This window comes from Ciona robusta, chromosome 12 (genome assembly GCF_009617815.1).
Source record: "Ciona robusta chromosome 12, ASM961781v2".
In the NCBI taxonomy this organism is placed as follows: domain Eukaryota; kingdom Metazoa; phylum Chordata; class Ascidiacea; order Phlebobranchia; family Cionidae; genus Ciona; species Ciona robusta.
The window spans coordinates 5,109,517-5,134,083 of NC_143246.1; the positions used below are offsets into that span (position 1 = coordinate 5,109,517).

General features: G+C 39.0%; 3 protein-coding genes across 3 annotated transcripts; 1 reads left to right on the forward strand and 2 right to left on the reverse strand.

The window, feature by feature from the left end:
* Window positions 1–289: 289 nt before the first annotated feature.
* Window positions 290–21,218, reverse strand: LOC149727089 (uncharacterized). The gene is made up of 16 exons (XM_089889999.1): window positions 19,600–21,218; window positions 19,180–19,349; window positions 18,805–18,966; window positions 18,442–18,595; window positions 17,551–17,653; window positions 17,038–17,113; window positions 16,778–16,875; window positions 16,591–16,715; window positions 8,160–8,405; window positions 7,637–7,744; window positions 6,565–7,391; window positions 4,378–4,531; window positions 2,687–2,872; window positions 2,155–2,288; window positions 1,798–2,020; window positions 290–1,113 (listed from the first exon to the last, which is right to left on the reverse strand). The coding sequence occupies exons 1-16, from the start codon at window positions 19,766–19,768 to the stop codon at window positions 1,091–1,093; spliced, it is 2,958 nt and encodes a 985-aa protein (XP_089746125.1). The 5' UTR covers window positions 19,769–21,218; the 3' UTR covers window positions 290–1,090.
* LOC149727090 (four and a half LIM domains protein 2-like) lies at window positions 12,655–16,111 on the forward strand. Its single transcript, XM_089890022.1, has 6 exons — window positions 12,655–12,868; window positions 13,006–13,095; window positions 14,023–14,197; window positions 14,421–14,590; window positions 15,034–15,220; window positions 15,462–16,111. Exons 1-6 carry the CDS (start codon window positions 12,782–12,784, stop codon window positions 15,605–15,607), a joined length of 855 nt encoding a protein of 284 aa, XP_089746148.1. The 5' UTR covers window positions 12,655–12,781; the 3' UTR covers window positions 15,608–16,111.
* A 151-nt stretch (window positions 21,219–21,369) lies between the features above and the next one.
* Window positions 21,370–24,221, reverse strand: LOC149727091 (1-acyl-sn-glycerol-3-phosphate acyltransferase gamma-like). The gene is made up of 8 exons (XM_089890016.1): window positions 23,769–24,221; window positions 22,760–22,929; window positions 22,379–22,540; window positions 22,146–22,299; window positions 21,913–22,091; window positions 21,751–21,857; window positions 21,566–21,690; window positions 21,370–21,510 (listed from the first exon to the last, which is right to left on the reverse strand). The coding sequence occupies exons 1-8, from the start codon at window positions 23,938–23,940 to the stop codon at window positions 21,458–21,460; spliced, it is 1,122 nt and encodes a 373-aa protein (XP_089746142.1). The 5' UTR covers window positions 23,941–24,221; the 3' UTR covers window positions 21,370–21,457.
* Window positions 24,222–24,567: the final 346 nt, after the last annotated feature.

Below are 24,567 nucleotides of genomic sequence, written 5' to 3' on the forward strand. Positions count from 1 at the left end.
TTTAATTAATACAGCTGCAGTTACATTCCCAAGAGAGAGAGAATGAAGTTTTAGGTATAAATACGTCCATACCTATCTGGTTGCCAATCTGTCAAATATAAATAGCCTAACGCTGTGCACATGATTTACGTTTTCAAACGGCATTTCTCCTCGAGCATATATTAGTTACTAACCCTTTCTATTATCTTCTTATGGACTGCCAGTGTTCATTTAGCTCGGCCAATGCCCTTAACTTAGCCAAAACACGCGTGTTGGTTGGTGCAGAAAATAGGAAAGAATCAAAGCGCACTTAAACTACAATAGCGATTTCATTCGGAACGTGTAAATAAGGAAAACATACAGAACTTTAAAAGCTAAAAATGGAAAGCAATAAAGGCAAAAAAGCAATTTCTACAAGAGAAATGAACTATTGTCGTTGGGTCGGATTTTGAAATACCTTAAGATGTGACAAAACAGCTGCCGCGTGGTGACAGCAAAGGTGCACGAAAACGACGCCAGAAAGTTAACAAAATAAAACACGTAAATCAAATAGAGGTACTCTGACAGAAAAGTGTTACACGAAAAAATTATCAAGGGCTTCGTGTTATCCAATGTAAAAGCAATTGAAGAAACACTTAAAATTTAAAAGCTTCGGAGCAGCAAGTCCAAGCTACGTGCCGTGTGCACTGAGATCACTAAACGATATCAGTCATCTCACGAGAGCAGCTCACACGGCGCGTAATTTCCGGTCGGCTTGGCAGATTTCTGCTACTGTGCCTACGCGACGTGCATGATGTTACAATACAACGCGAAAATATACAGCGGCAATAACAATGTAGTGTACAATACGCTTTGTTACGCTGATTGGGAGTTTTGAATTTGCAAAAGCACGTTTTTGCAATGGGCACTGTTTGAATGAGGTTGTACATAGGTTATTACACCTTAGTTAAAATCTGGCTACATGGTCTTTAACAAATGCTGAAACTCACAGGGAAATGTTTCATCAGTGTAACAGCCACACACGTATAATTATAGAATATGGTGATTTGTAAAAAAGAGCAAGTACGAAAGAAATGTGCAAATAGAAAAAGAACTGCCGTGATAAGTTCGTTCAAAGCTGTTGTATGCTCATGTCTGAAATTAAAAACACACAGTTGAAAAAATAAATTAAAAACTACGCCTTTCAACACAATAAGAAAAATGAATCCACTACATCATAGCCAAATAAATTCCATTGTTCACAGCGCTTTCGAAAATTTGCGATTTTACTCCCCGGTTTCGATTCGTTTGCCGCGTAAGCGTTCCAAGGCAAGTAGTTTAAACATTTACACCCTATTAAATATTTTTTATGGTTTGTATGCAGTTTTATGTTTTATATGTAATTGATTTTTGGAAAATACTGGTTTATAGGTTATGAGTTAATAAAAAAAACAAGAAATTTGATCGGGTATAATTGGCTAACGCGGGCCTACATCCAAGGTCCAAACATCATAAAATTGAATTCGTTTCTTAAACTGGGGTAAATTTACCCCTGGGAATAAGTTCCTCGTATATAAAGGGTAAATGAGCTAAAAGTCAAAATCCACTTCAGTTGATGAGACAGAAAAAAAACATAACGTCATATTTTCGCATTTTAATGAATGAGCGCCATATTACATATTGGGGGTAAATCTGATAAGCATCTTTGTTAAAAGAGTAAAGCATACAAAAAAGTTTAACTACTGGAATAGACTTTTGTGGATGGCTCTAGGTTAAAATAACCAACAAGAGATATCGATATATAGGGAAACATCTGAGTGTATATAGAATGGTACTTACCACATTCGTAGAACAACAGGTCGTCTATATGGGCATCCCCCTTACTGTCTGTAATGTCTTTTACTAAAATTTCAACCTGAAAACTGTGACCGGTTTGCAAATTTAGCAGCGCAGTAGCTGTCTCCCAGTTGTCGCTCACGTGACCATGTCTTGACCAATGAGAGACGCTCAAACCATCCTCTGTACCATCGTCATAAATTAAGTTCACCTCGAGCCTGGGAGCCTATAATAACAAAACAAGTTTAAATATTCACAAACCTATCAATTATAAACGACGCCAGTTGTTCGTTTACTGTAGCACTGAGGAGTGTAAAAGTTTAATAGTGTTTTTCTTAACAATAAAGAAACAATATTTACCCAGACACCCCGCAATAGATAGAGGAAAGACATAACGCAGGAACAGTTGCTATTGGCAACCACTTTGGGACTTCTGAGATAATGCTCTGAGTTGGTATTTCCGAGCCCATCAAATCGAAGAATGTAGCCACGACCTAAGTACAACCTTGGTTAATTAAAATAGCAGGGCACACGAAACATTCATATCGTGTAGTAAAATATGACCTCGTAGCTCGTAATATTTGACTGCTGGTGGTCTATACGAATATAGAACCATAGGCCTACTCCTAGTTAACGAATAAATGTAATTTATTTTACTTATTCGCATTACGAAGCAACGCCAGTCGTTATAACAGAGCTGTTGCCCACTGCTGTGCTTTGTGAGGTAAACCGGTGTCGTAGTTCAATGGTTATAGCTCGCCTGCCTCTACCTCAGAGGAAACAGATTCAAAGCTCTACGTTGCTACCATTTTTGTGTATGGTTGTGCAAGACGACTAATTCTCTTCTATTCTTGTCCATGCCTTGTTCCAAAAGTGCTGCTCAAACTCTTACCCTCCAAATGTTCTAGTGTTGCTCCGTGTCTATCGTCAATCACGTCTCCAGAATTTTCCCCAACCCACGAGTTAAATTCAGGGTATGCAATATCCCCATATGGTGAAAATGACGTCCAGGTACAATATGTGAACGAATTGTTGGAGTCTTGGAATCGGCAATCCAATTCGTGCGACTGATTTTTGACTGCAAATTAAAAAGTTGCATGTTTTTAATAGTTTGGAGCTTATAATGGGATTATGCTTCTACAGTCGACGAACATTCATAAGTAAAACAAATGTATTGTATAAGTCGGGGTAAGATGGTCTAAGTTTTTAGTATATAGGCCTACCGCATTATTAAGTAGTAAACAAAGAACATTTACAGGAGTAGCAACCGTATTCCCAAGGCTCTAAAAGTGCGTATAATAGGCCGTCTTTAACTTTGAATGGATAATACAGACAGCTAACTATTACCTGTTTATCCCAGGTAATAGGCGCCGATTTTTTTAAATTGCAGAAGAGGCCACGTTCATGATGACGTCATTCGTTTTGCAGAAATTTGGAAAATACGGTATACGCGCTAAAACACGATTAAGCTATACTTTCCATGGCAGGAGTGACAATAACGGCGACTATTAAAGTAAGCCAAAACTGCTGCCTATCGTTCATGCGTTTATGAAACTGGCAAAATCAGGTGTCGTATTAATTTTACAAGCAAGCACCTACGTCTGCAGATGGCTGTTAAAGCAGTTAATTAAATCCAAAAGACATTCGCCACGCAAAAAGATTAAATCGCAATGTATGTGTTTTTTGTTTTATTTTAATCGGTCGTTGTATAACCCCGGGAACTTGTATTTGCAAAGGCGCTAGCCATGTACTTGTCGCATGCTGTTTCAAGTATAATACTAACGTATATGTTCACTTCTAGTTAAAGTTTTAATAAACAGTCTCCATCACCGTAAACGACTATTCAGTTTGATTTCTCTTGAATTGCTGATAATGAGAGTATCAAACCATAATATGACGTCAATATTGGAAGCATCAAATGCTATTATGACGCAAATAATCAACGTGTGAATCGCTACTATGTCGTAACAAAGCATTATGTGTGATTGAGAAAAACATTACGAAAAATGATCATTGTTAAGTCAATCGAGGGCGTGATAACTGAGTACGTTGAATTGAATTCGTTCCTTAACCCGGGGTAAAATATAGTTCTTTGTTTTATCGTATAGTATGGTGGGGGAAGATGGGACACCTTTTCATTCTGTTTTCTCGTCGCATTTGGTAGTAAACAAAGAACATTTAAAGAATATAAAACCGTATTTCCAAGACTCCTATAGGCCGTTGTAAAATGTTTAAAACCTGTTCAGGACATTTGGATATCACGTGTTAAAGGTGTCCCATCTCCCCCCATCCTACTATAATAACATTTTATTATTTTGTTTAATAAAATGTATAAATACTATTTGAAAAAAACAAGGCCATGAGGAGGACCCTTCGGCTGGAGCACTGATTGAGAGATTCTGTTTTAAATTAAGGTAATATAACAAGCTGGGCAAAAACAATATCTCGCTGTAAACAAAGTCTAACGATTGAGCATCACCCCGAGTCAGAGTGATTGAATGCTGCAATCGATCAGAAGTTCTCCTTATACGGGTTATAGCTTTCTGTGGCAGAAAGGAATTCAATCGCCCACAAATCGCTTACCGGTTAAATTGCACTGGTCGTGTTTTAATTCAAGTGACATTTTGTCGATAGCGACCAAAGCTTTAGTTGGATAAGGGTGCACGAAATCCACGTTGTTGTAGCAGAGGTAACCTGTACAGCTTGCGTTCACGGGCGTGAAACCTTCTAACACGACCTGAAAAAAAAGGCATATATATTAGGGTGGGGAGGCGGGACACTTTTATCACATAATATTCAAGTATTCTGATTGTGTTTTAAACAATTTGCGATGGTCTATGCGAGTCATGAGGATACGGTTTATAATCCTTTGAATGTTCTTTGTGTCCCAGCTTCTCCCGACCTATATTTAGATGTTTGTACAGTACTACGTGGCCATAATGCAAACTAACAAACAAGAATGACTTGTACATAATAATCAGTGTTCGCGATCAGGAGTCCTAAACAACGCTGCTTACGTACGAAGCTGATACGTACACGTTGTTATTGTTGTGTTTGTTAATACAACGATGTCGTCTTAACCGGTATTAAATACAGTCACAGCAAAAACAATAAATGACTTTTTGCTCGTTTGACCTCGTCAGCTTATTTGACTACACGAAATGCGGTATGTCTCATGTGTAGGGGAACAAAAAGTTATTTCGTAATGATTCGCATGCCCTGACGTGTTCTATGTAATCTATTACATCAAAACGCAGTGCCCGGAAAGCTAAAATTACAAAAATTCCGAGTCATTTGCAATCACGAGTTATTAGGTCATCTTCGTCTATGCGTTATGTGCTTCCCAACAAAACACATAGCGAATTATAAAATACCAGAAACGCATCAATTGGTAAGTCATCCGAACCCTATTAAAATCAAGTGCTGGCGTTGTGAGAGAACCAACTAAGTGGAAAAAGTTCCACGAAATGAGAGCGCCTACAGTACACAAGGCCTATCGGCCCATATGCTTGATTTCCTCAAGAGTTCTGCGAAATTATGGCGACTTCTCACAGTAACAGTGCCTGTATAGGCCTACAGTGGAAATCAGACCAATCGCGAAGTAGTCGTTCGGACTGCTTTGGGAAATCGTTAACAGGTGAAACTATTTGTGGAATTACCAGACTGTACCACTAATGACCTGTGCTTTAAATTGTTATGAACAAATATAGATTTTTCCCATTTAAACTAGAATAATTGGCTACTTTTCCAGGCGGCTTTGTCGAATTTAACAAAGTCATTAACAAACAAAAGCCCAAACAATGTACATTCGTTCGAATAACTCCTTTCAGCAAAATTTAATAAGTTATGTACAAACACTCATTGTTAAATGCCCATGTAACAGCACTGTACCAGTGTTTTTGAATTTGTAAGAAGCTAATGTAATAACACATTTTGTATGTTGTAACGTTTTCGCAAGAGTATTACTGGAGCATTAATGTGACATGCGTTACCCAAGCAAAACGTTTTTGAACCTTTAATGTGAAAAGCCCGCGCCCGGAACGTTGTATTTATAACTGACAGTTATATGATGCTAATTGTAAAGTCATAAACAATAGTCAGTAAGTGTTTACTATACTTATACTTCGTCTGGCTGCAAAATTTCTGTTGACTTCTGTTGTACAATACACATATAGACTGGATATAAGCGCATATTACATTCGATGTGAATGAAACACAGATTTTCTGGTCGGTTTCATTACTAACGTGAAAGCCTATATGTATAGTAGGGTTGGAGAAGATAGGACACCTTTAGCACATAATATATAAACATCCTGAACCTGTTTTAAACAATTAACAATGGTCCATGGGTGTCGTCAGAATACGGTTTTATATTTCTTTAATTTTTCTGTGTTTATACTACCAAATGGGACAAGAAAATAGAACAAAAGGTGTCCCATCTTCCCCCACCCTACTTTATGATATGGTTTTTCATCTCAGAAGTTTCGGTTTAAAAATTAAAGCCATCTTTAGTCTTTATTCCCTAAGTAAGAAACAGTATATGCTATCATCCGAATATGATCCGTATATAGGTATAAATGAATATATGTAACAAATTTATCCGTACGGGTTGAGCAACCACAGTAGTCATAACACGGGTGTTCTGTTTTAGACACGATATACCCCGTGTCCGCCTAAAAGTCACCACATATGTAACAATTTGGATGACCATTTTTTTTAAAGGAGAGTAATGTCTTTAGGGAGAAAAAAATGTCATTAAAATAAACTTACGTGAAAAGTTTCGAAGTTGGTTGGTATCGCAAGTTGAAAAGACTCGAATTTCCAATGGATCGTCGTCTTCAAACCTTTGATCTCTAAAAGGTACTCCGATTGTGACGTCACAGTCCGAATATCGCGTATCGAGCGGATGACGTAGGCGCGTAAAAAGCTACCGTCGCATTTTATGGCGTACCACAGCGATAGGATTAAGTGACTTACTCCGCCTTGCATTTTGGGCGATATGACGTAAGCACGTTTGTCTACGTCATCAGGCGTCATCAGAAGAAACCACGTGGCATGGGGGTTCTGTGAAGGCGCCCCCTGCGACATGCATGAGTCAGCTTCGGAGCGAACGAACTCCCCGTTGTCTATTTCGCCCACGTTCCACCACCTACAGTCTACTGATGTACTGTTGTGTATCTCGACAGTGCAGACGTCTTTTTTGCCGAGGCCCACGTATGCAAAATAAGGTCGTGACGTGGGCGGTCGGGGGACTATGGCCAACATCTGGTACTTCACGCACCCGTGTGACGTCACAGTGGCCGAGGAACCACCGAGTTCGATCTTCGAATTCGAGACGACGATAACTCGTAAAGATGAGTGACTAGATAAAAACTGCATGTCTTCTGTATATCCATAATGACACTGGTCCTCTGACATCACAATGGGCTTGGTGACGTTGCCATCTACTAGAAACGCCCGCAGTTTTGAAGCAGAAGCGAAACTGCAAGACAGCTGCAGTGAACATACCTGGGGTGACAGCTTATATGGTGGAGACACAACGATTGAGCTAAAGCTGTGGATTTCCTTGGGAATGTATGTGAGACTCCTGTTCCAATCTGTGTGAAGTTAAAGACAGGTAAACCGAGTTCAAACTATAGACATAAAAGCACGAGGTGTGTGAAACAGAACACCCGTGTAATTGAGACTGTCCTTGCCCCACCATGAGAGTAAGAATGCTACATGTATTCATAACCGAAAGCGCACTAACAAGAGTTACTATACATACGATGCAATTGCTCTTTATCCTGCTGGACAAAAAATGACTTCAAACTTTTACATTGTAACTATCGTTGCTCTATACCTTGTGATACGTTGTAAAATACCGTCCACGCACCCACTGTTTCAGAAACGCACCCTTCTGATACTTGGAGCGTCCCAGAACAGCTCACGTGACCGTTGGCTGTAGAATCTGTGATAGTGGAATATATATACATGGAATAAGATAGGAAACCGAAACTCATATTTTCTAATCGTTTTTTTAACTATTAACAACGCTGTTTTAGAGTGGCGGGAATCGGTTGTTTAATTCTGTAAATATTTTTAGTTTATTACCAAGTGGGACGAGAAAGGATAATGAAAACATGTCCCATATTACCCCAGCCTACTATAGATAGGGAAAAAATTAAGGGGAATTGTGTATTTTGTTTATATGTATTGTTTATATAGGGAATTTTGGGATATATGTGTTTGTTTATATAGGGAATTTTGGGAAATAATGGGCTAAGGCCACAAAAATCTCAGGTGCCAAGGGGTGACACGATATAGGATCTCAACAGAGTATAATAAAACATAATGGGTTACTCGGTTTGTCTATGTAAACTCACCTATTGGGACCGTCTTAAAAACTTCGCACTCATCATTTGTTAAACTGGATGACATCGGGTGTTCTGACGACGTCATTACGATCACGATCACGATGGTAGCCGTGACCAGAGCGGCCAACAAAATCAAGAACAGAAGTACATTTCTGGAGGGTAGTGACGTCATGAACGTTCTCCTGTTGGTCTGTGACGTAGTTCGTTTTCCCACGGATGATGACGTAGACAGCAGAGGTCGTCCGCTCACTGACTCTGCAAAAAATGAGAATTTAATGAAAACATTAGACGGATAATGTGCCTGGCAGTTGTCCTAAAGATGCGTCACGTCTCGGGGTGCCTAAACTCGGCTGTGACGTCACAATTACAATACACGTGACAGAGCTAAGGCTCCAAGTGTTAATAAAAGATTTGATTGGCGATTGCTTAGAATTTTGGAGTAATCTCAACGCCTACGTACACAATCAACAGATTGACAAATACTGCTGGTGGTAACAATTGATTAAACCAGCAGTAAAATCACTATAGGGACATATGGGCGGTGTATTATTCGCACTTCTCTTTAGTATAGCTATCGGTTACAGTGTTGTTACACGAGCATATGCCGACAAACACAATATTCATTTCACGCCACTTTCAAAGCCTAAGTAACTTAATACCCAATTATAAACTAAAGATACTGAAACGGAATTAACAAACCAAAACGACCTCTGCAATACAGGGTATACTGCTACACGTAGTAATTGCTGCATGTGGTTTTGAACAACACCCTGGGATTACCTCTGGTCGCTGTTTGCTGATGTGTTCCGTTAGTTATAAAGACGCTCGTCTGTAACTGTTGGTCTGCCATCTTGTTCAGGGTTTAACTAAGAATATGTCCATCAGTTTAGTGGAATTACTGCAGCACTTACATGCACGATTTTTCTGAAAAGCTAAAACAGAATGTTCCTTGAATACAACTTTTACCTTACTGTACCTCGACTACGCACTCAGTCCGCTTGAATTTTGCTGTCGGCTTGTAAAACGATAAGCGTTGAATCACGCCTGCTCCCGAATAACTTCCTACCAAACAAAACAACCGCCTTCTACGCGCTGTAGCTCGCACGGCGCCGACACATCAACTGAAAAAGTGGCGACGAGTTCTAGAACCAAGGGTGCAGCGTGCGCGTTCGGCTGGTACCTCATAAATGCGTGCGCCTTTCCCTTTGCCTGTGTTTACTATGCCGCGAGGTTAGATGGGGGCCTGTCAGGCTCTGACATTCGGCAGATTAAATAATTCTAATCACCAATTGCAGAATCGATCGTCCCCAATGAAATAGAATCTATCTTTCGATTTGAAAACCGAGCTTTCGCTATTTCGAATCGGCGGAAGCGTGTGTGTGACGTCACAGTCACCATGAATTGACCGGTGTTACGTCACATGGGTCACCACACGAAAGATGACGTCACGAAGTGGGAGAAACTAGTGCGAGCATTGTCTCACAAACTAATCGATTGCGAAACTCGCGAATGTTACGATTGTCGTGCTTTATGACGTCACAGCACAAGTCTAAGGGCGCACGGTCGTCGCTGTGGGAGCCATTTCTACGTGTGTCGCTTTTAATCAGGTCCTGCCTTTGGTAAAGTTAACTACGAAAGTGGAAAATGCTGTAATCAACACAATATACGGGTGGCGACCCTGGTGGGCCAGGTCGATGCAGAAATTATTCACAACTCAAGTGATTTGATTGTGAATCGATTGATTTAGGTTTGAGTTGCTTCAATCGAATGGATGACGTGTGGACAAGTGCCAATTTACCCCATCTATTATTCAAAAGCGCACCGACGCTTGGACATTGCATCAATATATTTGAAAACAAAATCCGCTCGCATGTACGGCCGAGTTGGCGGCTTAACAACGATTAAATGTGAACAGCGATCGCGCTAGTTGACGACATTATTGACACGGTTTCGCCGGGCCGCGATATTTGAACCTGACGTAACGCCCTTCTATAATTCATGCGTTGTCGGTGCTTCTAGTTGACCCGGCGGCACAGAGAAGTAAAACGGCTTACCGCAAATCTATTGCTGGAAACAGATCCGATATATTATGCTGTATATCGGTTTTTACCTGATCGCGTTTGGCGATTGTAAAAAGGCATTTGAAACGTAATGGGCCGGAAATCGGAGTTGGCTGCTAAGGTGTGCGCTGTGTTTGGTCTAACGGTGTTTTGCAAGCTGCTGCATTTGGCAGGAAACTGCATTACTCGACTTCGGAAGTGTTTGATTTCAAATCACGCTGCTAAGACGACTTGGAACGTTAAATGAAGCCAAACACGAAATGCAGGTAGCAGAAGTGCGTTCTACAATGTACATATCTAAACCCTACAAAACTCTACATTAGTAATACAAATGCCAAAAGAGACCAACTGTCTATCAGCCAAAAGATAGCGCCAGACGCAGGCATATTTCTCATTGACATCACCGTGCGGTAAATTTAGACATCAATTATGTCGTTAGACGGCGCCAGAGTTGGCGGGTATATAAAGTTCCAAATTCGCATTGTCTTTATGTTTATGCTTCGTCTTGTTTTAAAGTAGAAACTGTTTACACACCTACAGACAAAACAGGAACAACCTTGTAGTACAACCGTATCCAGTTTTGTGATTTGACTGTTTACTATATTAATCAGTTAAACTAAAAGTTCCAAAGTACAAAAAATAACCGCAGTGGCAACGGTTTTATGCATTAAAATCGTGTGATTCGGTTAGAGTAATAAATTGGCACTAGTTCGTTTAAATTAGCTATTTAAAGACCGTATCACTACTGCCCACGCGGTAATCGAGGCGTTATATACCCAGTAATTGGCAGTCGCAGAATGCAGGATATGACGTAGGCAGCAGATAAACAAATAGAAATGATGTCATAGATTTCGCTTGAATTTAATCGGACATTATAGTATTGCTATCACTTGCAATGCGTTCCGGTAGACCAGTACAACATTCCAATACAGGGTATATTAGTATGCGTCGAAGGATAAAATATTAATTCCGTTTTGTTTTTGTTGTCTAGGGGTTAAGGTTAAGTTCAAGTTAGGCCTCAACGGATACCGTTAAGTTTTCTTCAGTGTTCGATGAGGCGTGACCGCCGTAAATGCGTCTTCTGTGCTCGGTAGACCGTAGCAAGTTGTGGTATCGCCAAGTTAGTACATATGCTCTGGGTATGCGTAGAACTGTGTTATTGTGTGGGTAGGGTGCGGTGAATAGGTTAATACGTGTTTATAGAACTGAGATACCATTCTGGCGTTGTAATATTACACGTTATTTATTAGGTTGTGTATTGATTTAGCTGGTGTCAGAATATTATGTGTTTGCCGTCTGGTTAAGTGATTTTAGCGCTATGAATAGGTTAAACAGATTTCTAATGCGATTCAGACGTGCATTTCTCGTTAGCGCGCGTACGTGACGTAATTATGGTTGCTTGTTGACGTGAATGGTCTGTGTGACGTCGTTCATTGTAGAACTGACACCAGGAAGCGTGCAACGCGTATTCGAGACTTGACTCTGCCAAGTTTGGCTGTATGGAAGTTGTTAATGGATGCCCAGGACGTAATATACAATGGTCCTTTATTATAGCCTTAAAAAGAACAATGCCTGTCTTCAGTACGCTTGTTATAGCCTGGGGATAGGCAATGTTGGATTATAAGCCACAGGAGTTCAGGCGAAAAGAAATTCTTAGGGAATCAATTTGTTTTGACAGGGATCTACATGTAACAGTGCTTTCTGTTTGTGTTTTCCCGTTTAAAGCGACGCGCAGTTGGCTGTTCGATCGTAAAGCGATTTGTTTGACCACTAAACTCAACAAAGGTCGTGATTTGCTGTCGAGCTGCTGTAACCTAGCGATTATTGTGACGTAATAAGCCATATTTGCAGATCTTTAAGCGCAGGATTCCGGGCGTCACGTGATGGGCGAGGAAAATGACTTCCTAAGTATAAGTTTAATAAAGGAATTATTTATAGGAGGTGTCAGGAAAGGGCAGCGGAAGGTCTATTTCAACTACAGTTGTTATAACTTGGAACTGATTGACGTTAATGGCAGCCCGATTAGATTATACCGTGACTGATTAGGCGAAATTGAAGCACTTTCATACATGCAGCTGATGTGTTTTGCGCGAGTGTTTATTGCGAGTTGACAGACAATTTATTCTATAGAATATGACAGGGTACGAAGAACTCCAAGTGTTGTTTCCGCTGGTTTGAATGGGAATGGCTGTTTCGTTTACAGTCTGTTTACAGTACGCTCCTCTGACGTATGGCTACGCAAACAGGGCGTTGTTTGGTAGTTAATAAACATGGTAAACGAATGTTGTGACATCTAGGTCAGGATGTTTTTGAGCTTTGACTGACAGGATATTTTCTCCTGTCAATTTTTAATTCGGAAATGTGTTTCGCCGCCTTTCTTTCCTCATGGGGCTACCTCAAAGGGGATTGTATTAATACACGACAAATACTCGAAGCTTACACGGCTGTGATGTAACCCTGCTGTCTATTTAGGGACAGTGACGAAAATATAACGTAGGTCTGGTCGTCTGGATTGCCACACCGTACACACAGCTTGAACGAGAAACAACGAAGAGATAATCAACTGCTGCAATGAGTGTAAAACTAAAGCAAAGTTCGGGCAGTCCAGAATGCTCAAAATGCGTGGTCTCTCTTATGGGAAGACAGTACCTGATGCAGGTGGGACTATTTTGATGCGATTACTGCATGTTGTTCTAGTATTGCTTGTTTTTATTATTGTGACGTTATTAATGTTGTATTATGACGTCATTAACCTATTGTGACGTCATTAATGTGGTTTGTGACGTCATTTTCAGGGCTCGAGAAAGTTTTGCGTCGCTTGCTATGAAAGTTTGTATTGCAATACATGCCAAGGATGCAAGTCAATCATTTCTGCTGAATCAAGGGTAAGTCTATTGCCAATTTATTGAGGCTATGCACCTGTATACCTAGACCAAAAAGGCGACATTAAATAAAATCTATTACACTTTGTATGGTGTATAGTTACGGGAATATGCAGTAAATATGCATATGCATTAAATGTACCCACTTCAGTGTATTTAATAAAGTTTAATTTGACCTTGCGTGGTGGGTAATGGGTCAGACGCTGCATTCCAAGTCTCGTGTGTTTAAAACTTTAAATAGATATGACCGAATTTTCAATTTACGTTTTCTCACCGTTGTTGGCATTGTTGAATAATAAGCATATTTGGCAATTTTATAGATATTTATTAATTTAAATGATTTGATAGTTATCCCAGCAGCTGATCACCAAAATAAAGGGCTCCCTTGAGCATACTAGAGGTTCACCGGGCCCCTGCTTGCAATTGTAAAACGTTAATTAGATTAGATCGAGCGATGCTAAACGACGGTTTACACAGATTAGTAGGGGCTATAAATAAGACAGCGTGGGGCAATGCGGTTCTGTGGCGCCTACTCGTCTAATGTAGCCCATAGCCCACGATTGGCCTTGGTCTAGGGTTTTCATTAGCTTTAAATATAAATGGAATTTCCGTATCTCATTAGGAATCAAAGAGATAGCGCGTGTGATGTAGCCTGATAGGTAATATCTGTATTAACGCCTTGCACTTTTGCTGACACTATGTTGAAACATTGCTACCGAATAATAACTGAACAATGAGATTTAAACTGCTGTTATCCCTTCGAAAAAAATCGAATTGGATCAAATTTTGCAAAAGTTTTGCAGAGCGGCAATACCTATTATTTCGCCTTTTTTAATTTCAGAATTTCATTTTTCACAAGACCGTGTTTTGAATGTTTTGTTTTTCATTTTTTTCTATTGGTAAATCAGGTCAAAACTGAGTTTTTTCCAGGACATTTCCTACAAAGATTTGCATTTCCATGACACTTGCTTTACTTGCACTGGGTGTGCCAAGTCGTTGGCAAATGAAAGTTTTATTCATAAAGAAGGGAAATTCATCTGCGCCAAGTGTTATGAAGACAAGTTCTCACCGAAATGCACAACCTGCAAAAAGGCTTTCAAACCAGGTATTTCTAAGTTTGAAAACTCTTTCGGGATAGTTAAAGATCATTGAATTCTTGCAAAAACAACTAAATTTGGACCTTTAATTGCACTCATTTCTTTGCACAACTAGCATTGTTTAATACCGCACGTTCTTGCTTTTAAAATGAGCCAAAAAATTGTACGAAACTTTAGGTAACTAGCCTAATTGCAAACAAAGAGACTTTTATAGCTTCGGTTTTATTTCAGGCATCAAGAGAATGGAATATCAGGGTAAAAGTTATCACGAGAAATGCTTCTGCTGTTGCTCCTGTGGTGAAGCTATTGGTCAGAAAAGTTTTGTTAAGAAAGAAGATGGTATATTCTGCAAGAAGTGCTTCGAGTTAAAGCTGGCTAACAAGTGTGGAAAATGCAACAAGGTTTGGTATACTCTTATTGTAATGTAATGGAATATACCAAACGGTTTCATTGGGCCAGAATTGCTGGAGTCGCCAGGCTGTCTCGTCATTAATCGGTCGCATATAGTGGTTTCGCTATGGCCCCCTGAATACCTTAAATTGTCAAAGCTTAACTGCTAACACATTGTAGTTTTACCAGCGTTCTGAAAATTACGAAAGCTTAAAAATACCTTAGACAGCACGAGCAGAAAAAGTTGTTTTAGAAAATATCTTTGTTTTGTTGTTCCAATATTTTCAAAACAATTGTTTAAATGGCCGCAGTGCTCGCTGTTATAGCAGTATATATTTCAGTGGGGTTAAAATAATAAAACAGTCTCCTCTACTTCTCATATAAGGCCATATACAGGGCTATGAACTTTAGCCAATTATTACGCGATAAAGAAACTATATGACGTCTAATTTAGATCATAAAAACAAGTGGTGTAGCGTACAAAGAGAAGACTTTTCACGAGGCTTGCTTTCTTTGCGAGGGTTGTAAGAAAACGTTGGCCCATGAGCAGTTCGTGACACACGAAGATGCGCCATACTGTGTTGACTGTCACGTGGATTTGTTTTCAAAGAAGTGCCACAAGTGCAGCAAGCCGATTTCAGGTAATTGTTCAAAAACTATATAGTAGGGTGATGGAACACCTTTAACACATAATCCAATTACCCTGAACAATTAACAACGGTCTATGGGAGTCGTTTGAATACGGTTTTAAAATTCTTAAGATGTTTTTTTGTTTACTACTAAAAAATAAGTTGGGAAACAGAATACCCGTGTTATTTATATAACAATCGCCGTTGCCCCGCCACGCCAGAATAAATCAATTCCCTTTATTTTCTATGTCAGGTTTTGGAGAATCGAAAATGATTGTTTTCGAAGATAACCAATGGCACGTGGAGTGCTTCTTGTGCCACATGTGCAAGTCGCCGCTGGAGGGCGAGGGCTTCATCATGCACGAGGGCGACACCTACTGCACAGAGTGCGAGGTGTAAGATTTCCATGTAAAGATGCACGAAACTATTGCAGGCACTATAACGTAATGCAGTTCATTGAACGGCTGTATAATATATATATAGCACCGTAACACATTAAGCATTACCGCATGCATTGCTTGTATTTATTATGGCGCAACAGAATAACATATGCTCATTTATTCGCTCATTGTAATTATAGTACCAGGACGACCGATACAAACATGTTAATAAGGGGAAATGTATTATTTTTTAAGCAAAGTGAACCGTATCTGGGGTCCTGGGTTCAAATCCAGGTCAGGGGTTTATTTTTACCCAGTGTTTCAGTGTTAGTGAAGTTAAAATTGCTTTTGATTTTTATTGCACGTTGAAAGATGTAGTAACTATAGTTGTGTAACGATGGGTATTATATTGTACTAAAGTGACGTCACAATTACTTTTATCCACATTTCAAGAATTTCCGTTTCTTGATTTTTAATTGGTTCATTCGCTTTGCACGCGTCCAATAAAAATGCTTAAAGTTCAGAGCGGACAAAATTTGTCTGCTGCGTCATTTCGTTTTAGCTGAGTCAGCTCCGTAAGATGACTTCGCAGTTCCCGAATCGAGAATTAGGTTCATCGTAACAAAAACTGATAAAAAAACAGAAAAATTTATATAACCATGTGGTTTGAGTTTGTAACGTAACTGTTATATTATAATTTAAAAGCTGAAAAGATGACAAAATAAATATCTACGCCAGAGTTTTTTTACGGTACGTACGCCAACTTCATAAATACAGCCGATCCCTTTAACAACGCTCTTTTATGGTCGTGAAGATGCGGTAATATAAAAGTGTAAATATTTTTTGTTTAGTATACCAAATGAGTCGATAAAAGAGAAAAAACAAGTCCCATCTTACCCCTACATACCACTGGGAAAATATCAGAGCCGGTTGTGTTGGATCGTTTTAAACGCGCTAAAATATATTGACAAAAAATAACAAGACTCAAAAACATTAACTTACTTGTTGCAATAATTGTGACTGTAAAAATAATTTGTAGCCAAGTCCCAGTAAAAAGGCCGAGAAGAATGAAATACAATAAAGGAACGATTTGTAAAAATGACCAAGCCAGGCCAACGTAGAACGCACTGCGAGTAAAAGTTTTAGATTTGTGTATGGTAAGAAATTTGAATGAAAAAATACGACTTACATGCGACTTTTATGCAGTTTTTTCGTAACGTAACTTTCTAGTATCGTAGTATTGATTGGAAATGCATTATTTTTCTGATGGAACTCAACAAAATCATCCTATCAACAAAGTAAAAAGTTATATTACATATTATTGCTAAAGCACTAGAGATTACTACGTAACGAAGTATTTCTGTTCTTTGTCGTCATCATATTTATAAATGACAGCCACCGTATGGTACATTCGTATTGGAAGATATCCAAGGTCGAATTAGACCTAACCTTTTCCTTGAATACATTGTGTACGAACTCTGAACAGGCCAGTTCATCTGCGGGTATGCATTCCATGGGTATTCGCCTGTGGGAATATAATGAATGAATGAATGAATGAATGCAGCTTATTTATCATCACATGGCGGTGCAACGACAGTGGTATTCAACAGTGTTTTGTTTCACACACCGCGTTCCGCTTTAGAGCTACCACATGTAGAAGGACGGGGAAAATGGAATACTTTTAGCACAAAATATCTAATTGTCCTGATCGTGTTTTAAACAAATAAAAACGGTCTGTGTGAGTCGTAAGGATATAGTTTTATAATGCTTTGAATGTTCTTTGTTTACTTCTAAATGGGACGAGAAAATAGAGTTTAAATGTGTTCCATCTTCCCCACACCACTGTATAACTTTGTGGGATTTTTTTTGGAAAATTGTTTTCCTTTTTTAAATGTATGGCTTACAATTTGGTTATAGCTTTAATGGCGTAATGCTAGGGTTAATTGATGACGTCATTCATACCGGATGATGATGTCAGCATGGTATGAGCCTCCGCTGACGTAATCAACTAGCGTAGGATTCTGCTGGTCTCGAAAACATAACGTTGCATCGTACACTGCAGGTACTTGAGAAATATTAAACAAATTTTAGTTTTGGAACAAATTTTAAGTGGATTACAACATATAGGTTACGAATGAAATCCAATCTCAAAGAGGAAAGTTTATTTTTTATTCGAAACAGTTTTAGATATATAGTAGTGAGGGGTAAGAAGGGACATAGTTTCATTCACAGTCTGATTTTGGTAGTAAACAAAAATAGTTTTAGATTTATATAACCGTAGCCTGCGATTCTAAAAAAAAGAAACGGTATACCATCTTATACCCCACAGTACTATATACAAGTAAGCAAGTGTAATTTTCTCTTTGTAACAAGTATTATTTTAAGTATCCTATGTGCGCCTAACCGTAGGCTATATGCAAATAGGTACTTCTTAACAGTGTTAGTTTAACCTCCATCAAAATCGAGCAACTCAATTTTACAACAGGGCGATTTACTGCTGTACAAACTTGCAAACATACCTAAATCATCATGTTGTTTGTAAAACTTTGGCCTTTATTTGGTATATATATCGACAATTTAGCTTCGTCAGCGTGAGTTATCACTGCTGTCAAATCAAAACAGTTTTGCGCACTTTTTGTGTTATCGTTTTATAATTTCTTCCATTTTTTGGCCTAAATACCAGATCTCAGGCGTGCCTTTATTGGCGAAAGACAGGAATTATAACTGGCGTCAAATCAGCACAATTTTGGGCAATTTAAGTATTCTCGTTTCCATGTCTCCCATTTTTAGGTCTTTATCCCAAGTTTCAAGACGTGTCTCGCTGAAGGACATTAAGCATATAAAATATAATACCGGTGTCTCTTAGTCCTTGCGTCATGAGCGCAAATCCTTTTGTCCTGGGAACAAGATGGTGTTTTAAAGGTTCGAGTCCGTTTTCCAGTGCGTACTTAACTCCAAGTCTATGTTTTTCTGTTGTGAAGCGAGTGCCCTCAAGAAACGTAAGAAACTGTGTTTTGAATTATATTGTTTTGTTAACGGTCAAGACCAGGCTAAAATATTCAAAATACTTATTATAAACGTTATATAAAAGTATATAGTTGGAAACACTTGTCGTTTTGCGGCCGATTATTTTTCTATTCGTTGCACCAATAAAAACCTTTGCTATCGTTTTCTAAGGGTTAAATAAAATGTTATTTTGCCCTTATAAGTCCTTACCCAAAATTTTGAAGTAATGCTCGAAAATAATTCGAAACTTTTTTTGAAAATCGGTCGGTCAGCTTCTAAATTTCTTCTGATAAGAACGAAATCGTTGAACCAAAACGCCCAACCGACGATGGGAATGTACATTAGGCTTTTTTTGGCGACTGCTTTTATTTGCTGTGTATAGGAGAAAAACAAAGAACATTTAAAGAATTATAAAACCATCACAAGTCACAACTCCCATAGAACGCTGTAATTTGTTAAAACACGATCAGGATATTTGAAAATTATGTGCTAAATGTGTCCCGTCTTTCCCACCCTACTATATGTACCAGTGTGTATTTAAAGAAGATTCAAGTAACAGCTGTCAAAACAAAATTGCTCTCTGACCTGCATAACTCCGAAACAGTTTGCCACAACCCACGTGATAACCCAATCCAATTGACATTTGTGATTCAACAAAACGATGGCGTTTTCCTTTCCAAACTTGGCCGCGTCGTCTGGGTGTGACGTCACAGAGACCTCAATGTCAGACCACCACTGAGCGATCGCAGGAATTACTGAGGGAAATGTAAAGTTAGTACACAAATGTCTTTACAAGTTAAAACTTCACCAAAACATATGTGTATTTATATCTTTAAACGACAGTGGCTACGGATAAAAATTACTCGAGTGAATCTTAAGTGTCAAAGTTGCTAAAGTCACACATCAAACTGGGGCAGTGAGCCAAATCCGGCCTAAATCCTAGGTCCTCAAGAACCTCACCAATATAGAATAAAATATACGTAAAAACCAATGGTTTCCACTTACGTATCCAATGTAGATACGTCAATTTAGCAACGATCTCTCTTTTTTGATGACGTAATCCTAGCCAGCCCAATGGTGACGTCATCAGTTGTAGAACGTTGACTGCCATTCCGGTGGTTATAAAAACATAGGCTAGTAGAAATTTACCGCAAACGCTACGCTTAAAACCCATGCTACCTAATCTGTTTGTTATCTGTCGAGTAAATACCTGGTAACTGGTTGTACGACATCAGTTTAAACACCCCTGGTTGCTCTGCATACACTATTATTATCCTATTTAGCAAGTAACCCGACACACGCAGTAACAGCCGTGGAATGGAAACATATGATAACATCAATAATTGATGTACTGTACCACAAAGTCACCATCGGAAAATCTACCAATCAATTGACTGAATCTATCGATTAGTGCTTTCGTTCATGCTTACTCAGATAGAGTGTTATTTCAAAGCTATTTTTCTTTCTTAATTAAACTCACACTGAACTGTGTCCTCTTAACTCTCGCTGTTACATTTCTCACTGAACAAAAGACGTTTCGCACTCCTGCTGAGCTGTCGGGCGTTTAGAATAGGATTTCGAAGTAGCTGATTTGAATCTCACAGCATGCCGGTACCGCTTAATAGCACTAATGTAATTAAACACTACTGTGCTATGCTTTGACGTTGCGACACGATTAATGTATGCTGTTACGTGCGGAACTTCGTCATTAAAACAAAGTAAACAAAAACGCGTTTTTGTTTTATAGTAAGCAACAAGAAACCACAGCGAAAACGGATCAATAAAAAGTTCCAAACGACTGCGCGAAACGTCTTTTCAGCTCTTTCAATTGGAACCTACTTAAACATCCTTATGACGAAACAATGGTTTGCGTTCGAAATCAATGACCTCTCGACGCGCTTGCACTCTTTTACGCATGACTGATCAAGCGCAGCATGCACTTTCGACGACAAATACATCTAATGAGACGAAAATTTGGAGTACCGACTCCTGGTAATATACAAAATTCATAAGACTAACGCTAGCACACTGTCTCTACCAAACCTTGGTAATCAATGGTGTTAAATTTCAACCCAAACCTTATGGGAATAAAAAAAAACTAACCACAAACTAAAGCGAAATTGATCATCTTTTCTTTGCGCAAAGACTAGGGAATTTAAATGCTAAAAAATATGATCTTATAAAACAGCATTAAACTTTTTTAACTACTAAGAATACAGGAATGACTAATATTTCATTCGCCTATGTTATGTTGCCATTGCTTTTTTGTCATTGAATTCCGAGCAATCGGGGTCAACGGCCTCGAGTAGATACGTCACACACGCGAGGAAAGGTGTGACAACTAAACGGCTCACGAGCGCCCACTGACGGAAGACAATGTTTGAGGTAAGATAAACACAACTACAAAATGTACCATATTTTCTGATTGTGTTTTAAAGAAATAAACAACGCTATTTATGGTCGCGGCGCTACTGTTACACAATTCTGTTAATATTCTTTATTTTCTACCAATAGGTTAAGAAATAAAACGGTCTCATCTCCCATATTACCCCGCTCTACTATATGACAAAAGTGACTGTAAAAAATGCAAATGACATCCAACAAGATTAGGAATGCAAGTTCTATAGCTCTCTTTATAGCGGTTAAACATCAGTTACCAGCAAAGCTTTGACGACACAAATTCCTAAACTACATTTCGCGCATCTTTTTGTAAGCACACAAAAGATATAACCTTTACAATAGCACTCAATTGTCAATCTAAAACACTCGCAACAGTTTTAAACAGAATGATTTTATGCAGCACGAAATTGTTGTAGCGTACAATTACACGGACGCGAATATTAAAAGTAAATTGCAACACTGATTATGACGTCTTTGGTTTTCCAGCTTCCATCATAAAGTAGAACATACCTGTAACTGTGACGTCACGAGAATGATTATTACGTCACATTAGAAAAAATATTTGAGTTACCTAATGTAGCGACTGCAGTGATGACGCCGATTTGAAACCAAGACCCAAACAATAGCGTGGTTATGACGTAATAAAAAAGAGACAATAACGTGAGAGAGATCCACATAGCTAGGGTCAGGTTTGTCCTGTAACAATAGCGATTGTTTGTTATTGCGACGTTACGCATATACATAACAATAGTATACTTCGTGTTCGGAGTAATTTTTCTCATCACGTGGCCTTTATAAAATGGGGATTTCCAATCGCTACGGTGAAATTCCCCTCCAAATTTGTGGTACTCGCACACTCGATCCTGATCAAAATAATGACGTTAGCAAAAATTAAAACAAAATTATGACGTGATTCACCTTTTCGTGGTAAATGTCATGCACGTAGTTGGAGGACTCAGTTTCGTCATCGGGTAATTCCCCGAGGGGAATTCGCCGGATAATAAAGTCGGCTCGGCTAGACTCTCCATTTACCATACCTGCTAACGTGGGGTCCGTCCGTGCACGAAAACATACCGTAGCGTCATAAAGTGCAGCCGCTGGATTAAAATAACGTAAAGCAAGTGCAAAATTAACACATACATGTCACGCACCTCTAGTTTTAAGGCCCTGTGTCATCAGATTAAAGCCTTTCGTGCGTGGTACAAGGTGGTACTTAAACGGTTTCATGCCGTTTTCTTCAGCGTACTTTACCCCTAGCTTGTACTTTTCCGGTGTCCAGCGCGTGCCCTCACAGAAAATTAACATCTACCGAGAAAAGGCGAAAATTAGGCCAAAACAACGAGGTATAGGGTTCGAGACGTATATAGTTAGTTTAGACGCATACCCAAAAGTCCTGAGCAAAAGTGCATAGGTTTCTAAATCCGGAGTCAAGCGCTGCCCGATCTTTTTCCAGTTTCCGTTTGAGGAAAATATATTCCGCGAACCAAAAACTCCAGCCTAGCATAGGTATATAACCGAGCGACCGTTTCACAATGCATTTGGCGTTCTAAAAAACATATTGTGACGTCGTTAGACACAAAGAAATGTTTTACTACAACTGAAAAAAGAAAATAAAAACACGATATCGCAGTGTGTTGATATTATGTAAATGAAATCAACTATTTTGTGTTTTTCCTACGGTTTTAGTGTTAACGTACGAGTGGTACGACCAAAGTCGTTTTATACAACATACTGTAATAACATAATTGCAGATAATACAGCTTACCCCTAATATATTGCAATAATCTGACACGATCCAGCTCACTATCCAATCAAGCTGGCCTTTATGGTTCATAATACAGATGGCTGTTTCATGCCCGAATTTTTCAAAATCATCGGGCGTGGCGTGCATGTACACCTCTACGCCCGCCCACCATTGTGCGAGTCCAGGTATCACTATAACATAACATATAGAAAAGTGGGGTAAGATGGGAGATGATATCAGTCACTTTTTAGACATGTGTCTTCCCGTTTGTAGTAAACAAAAAATATTAACAGAAATATATGACCGTATCCTCACGACTCTTAAAGAGCGTTGTTAAGTGTTCAATTCTTTATTTATATCTTTAAAAACGGTAACGAACTTCGTACTAATAAGAAAGGGAATCAACAGCAAGAATAAAAGGTGTGTCAGTTAAAATCGTGGGTGTTGTCCCAAGTCAAAGACGCACTTGTTTGAATTTAAAGCAGAATAATAGGCAAGACAAACAATAAGCATGACAACGCAATTTCAGCAATGTCACAGATCAAAGGTCATAATTTGACCTTTAAGAAAAAACGCGCGCTTTCGTTACCTAACAGTAGAGTAGTAGACAATAACAAATGTATGTAGCCAATACACGATTTAGTCGGTAGGAGTAATACTATAGCTAGTAAGACGTAAAATTTCGGTCTTAAAATGTTTCTTAGGCCGCACTGATACGCGGTTTATAGTTTTTAATTTAAAAAAAATCGGGTTTTACTGTCAAAAGACAACTTTAAAATAGGCGAAAAAGTGCTGCGTCATTTTGACAGGTCACCAAGCTATAGTAACACGACCAACACCCGATTAAACGTAGCAGAAAACACTAGAACAGACCATTAACAACACATGGTATGTGCATTACAACGTTAATAAGGATATCCGCATAGCGGCATAGGTCAGATAGGATAACGGAAATAGGTTTTCCTATTACAAAATAACGCATCTAGTTTTAACACAGAGATAAATAATGTAAAATTAATTAGTTACTTACAGCACCAATGCAAACGGTTGAGTTCCAATATTAGTTCTCTGTATTTGTCTCTGTAGCCCAAATACCACAATGGTAGAACTAAAAACTGCAATAGATTGACCACCAATCCACTGCTCAGAAATATATAAGCTAACAGAATATGCACAATGAAATTCGACTGAAAAGTGCTCATGGTGTCTGCGGATACGACAATATAGAACTGCTAAGTACAATATCTGACATAGGGCGCTCAAATGGCGACTGTACTATTGATCACAGAATGGCTAATCTGCTTTTACCAGTGTACGGTCACTTTAAAACGACTTTACGAAATCACTCGTCTGTGTCCTTGCTTTCTACGCCCTGCCCTTTACGATCAATAAACGGATTAGGATTCGTAAAGTGCATTCGCAAATTAAAGCTTGAACTGGAATGGCATGGACAAATACACCTCCACTAACACTGCAGACTTTGCCCTGTAGCGTTACAGACTGGCTTTCTTGGTCGACGACGTCATAACAGAAAGGAAAAAGGGAAGCCGGGGTAACTCGAGGTCAAATTAAGACTAGCGCGACCGTCCGACCTTTACTATAGCATAGGATTGGACTATGTACCTTGTTTGCTTGCGGTATACGTCCTAGTGACAACAACCAGTAATATATGTAAAGTTTTATGTTAGATATATCTCGTTGCTACGACTAAGCTACACAAATATTTCGTTAGGGTACGGTTAATCGGTTGTACTGAACGTACAGTTTAAAGTTGGCTTTACTGTATTGATTAAGTTTTAAACTATACCACGCAATATGCATACATTTTG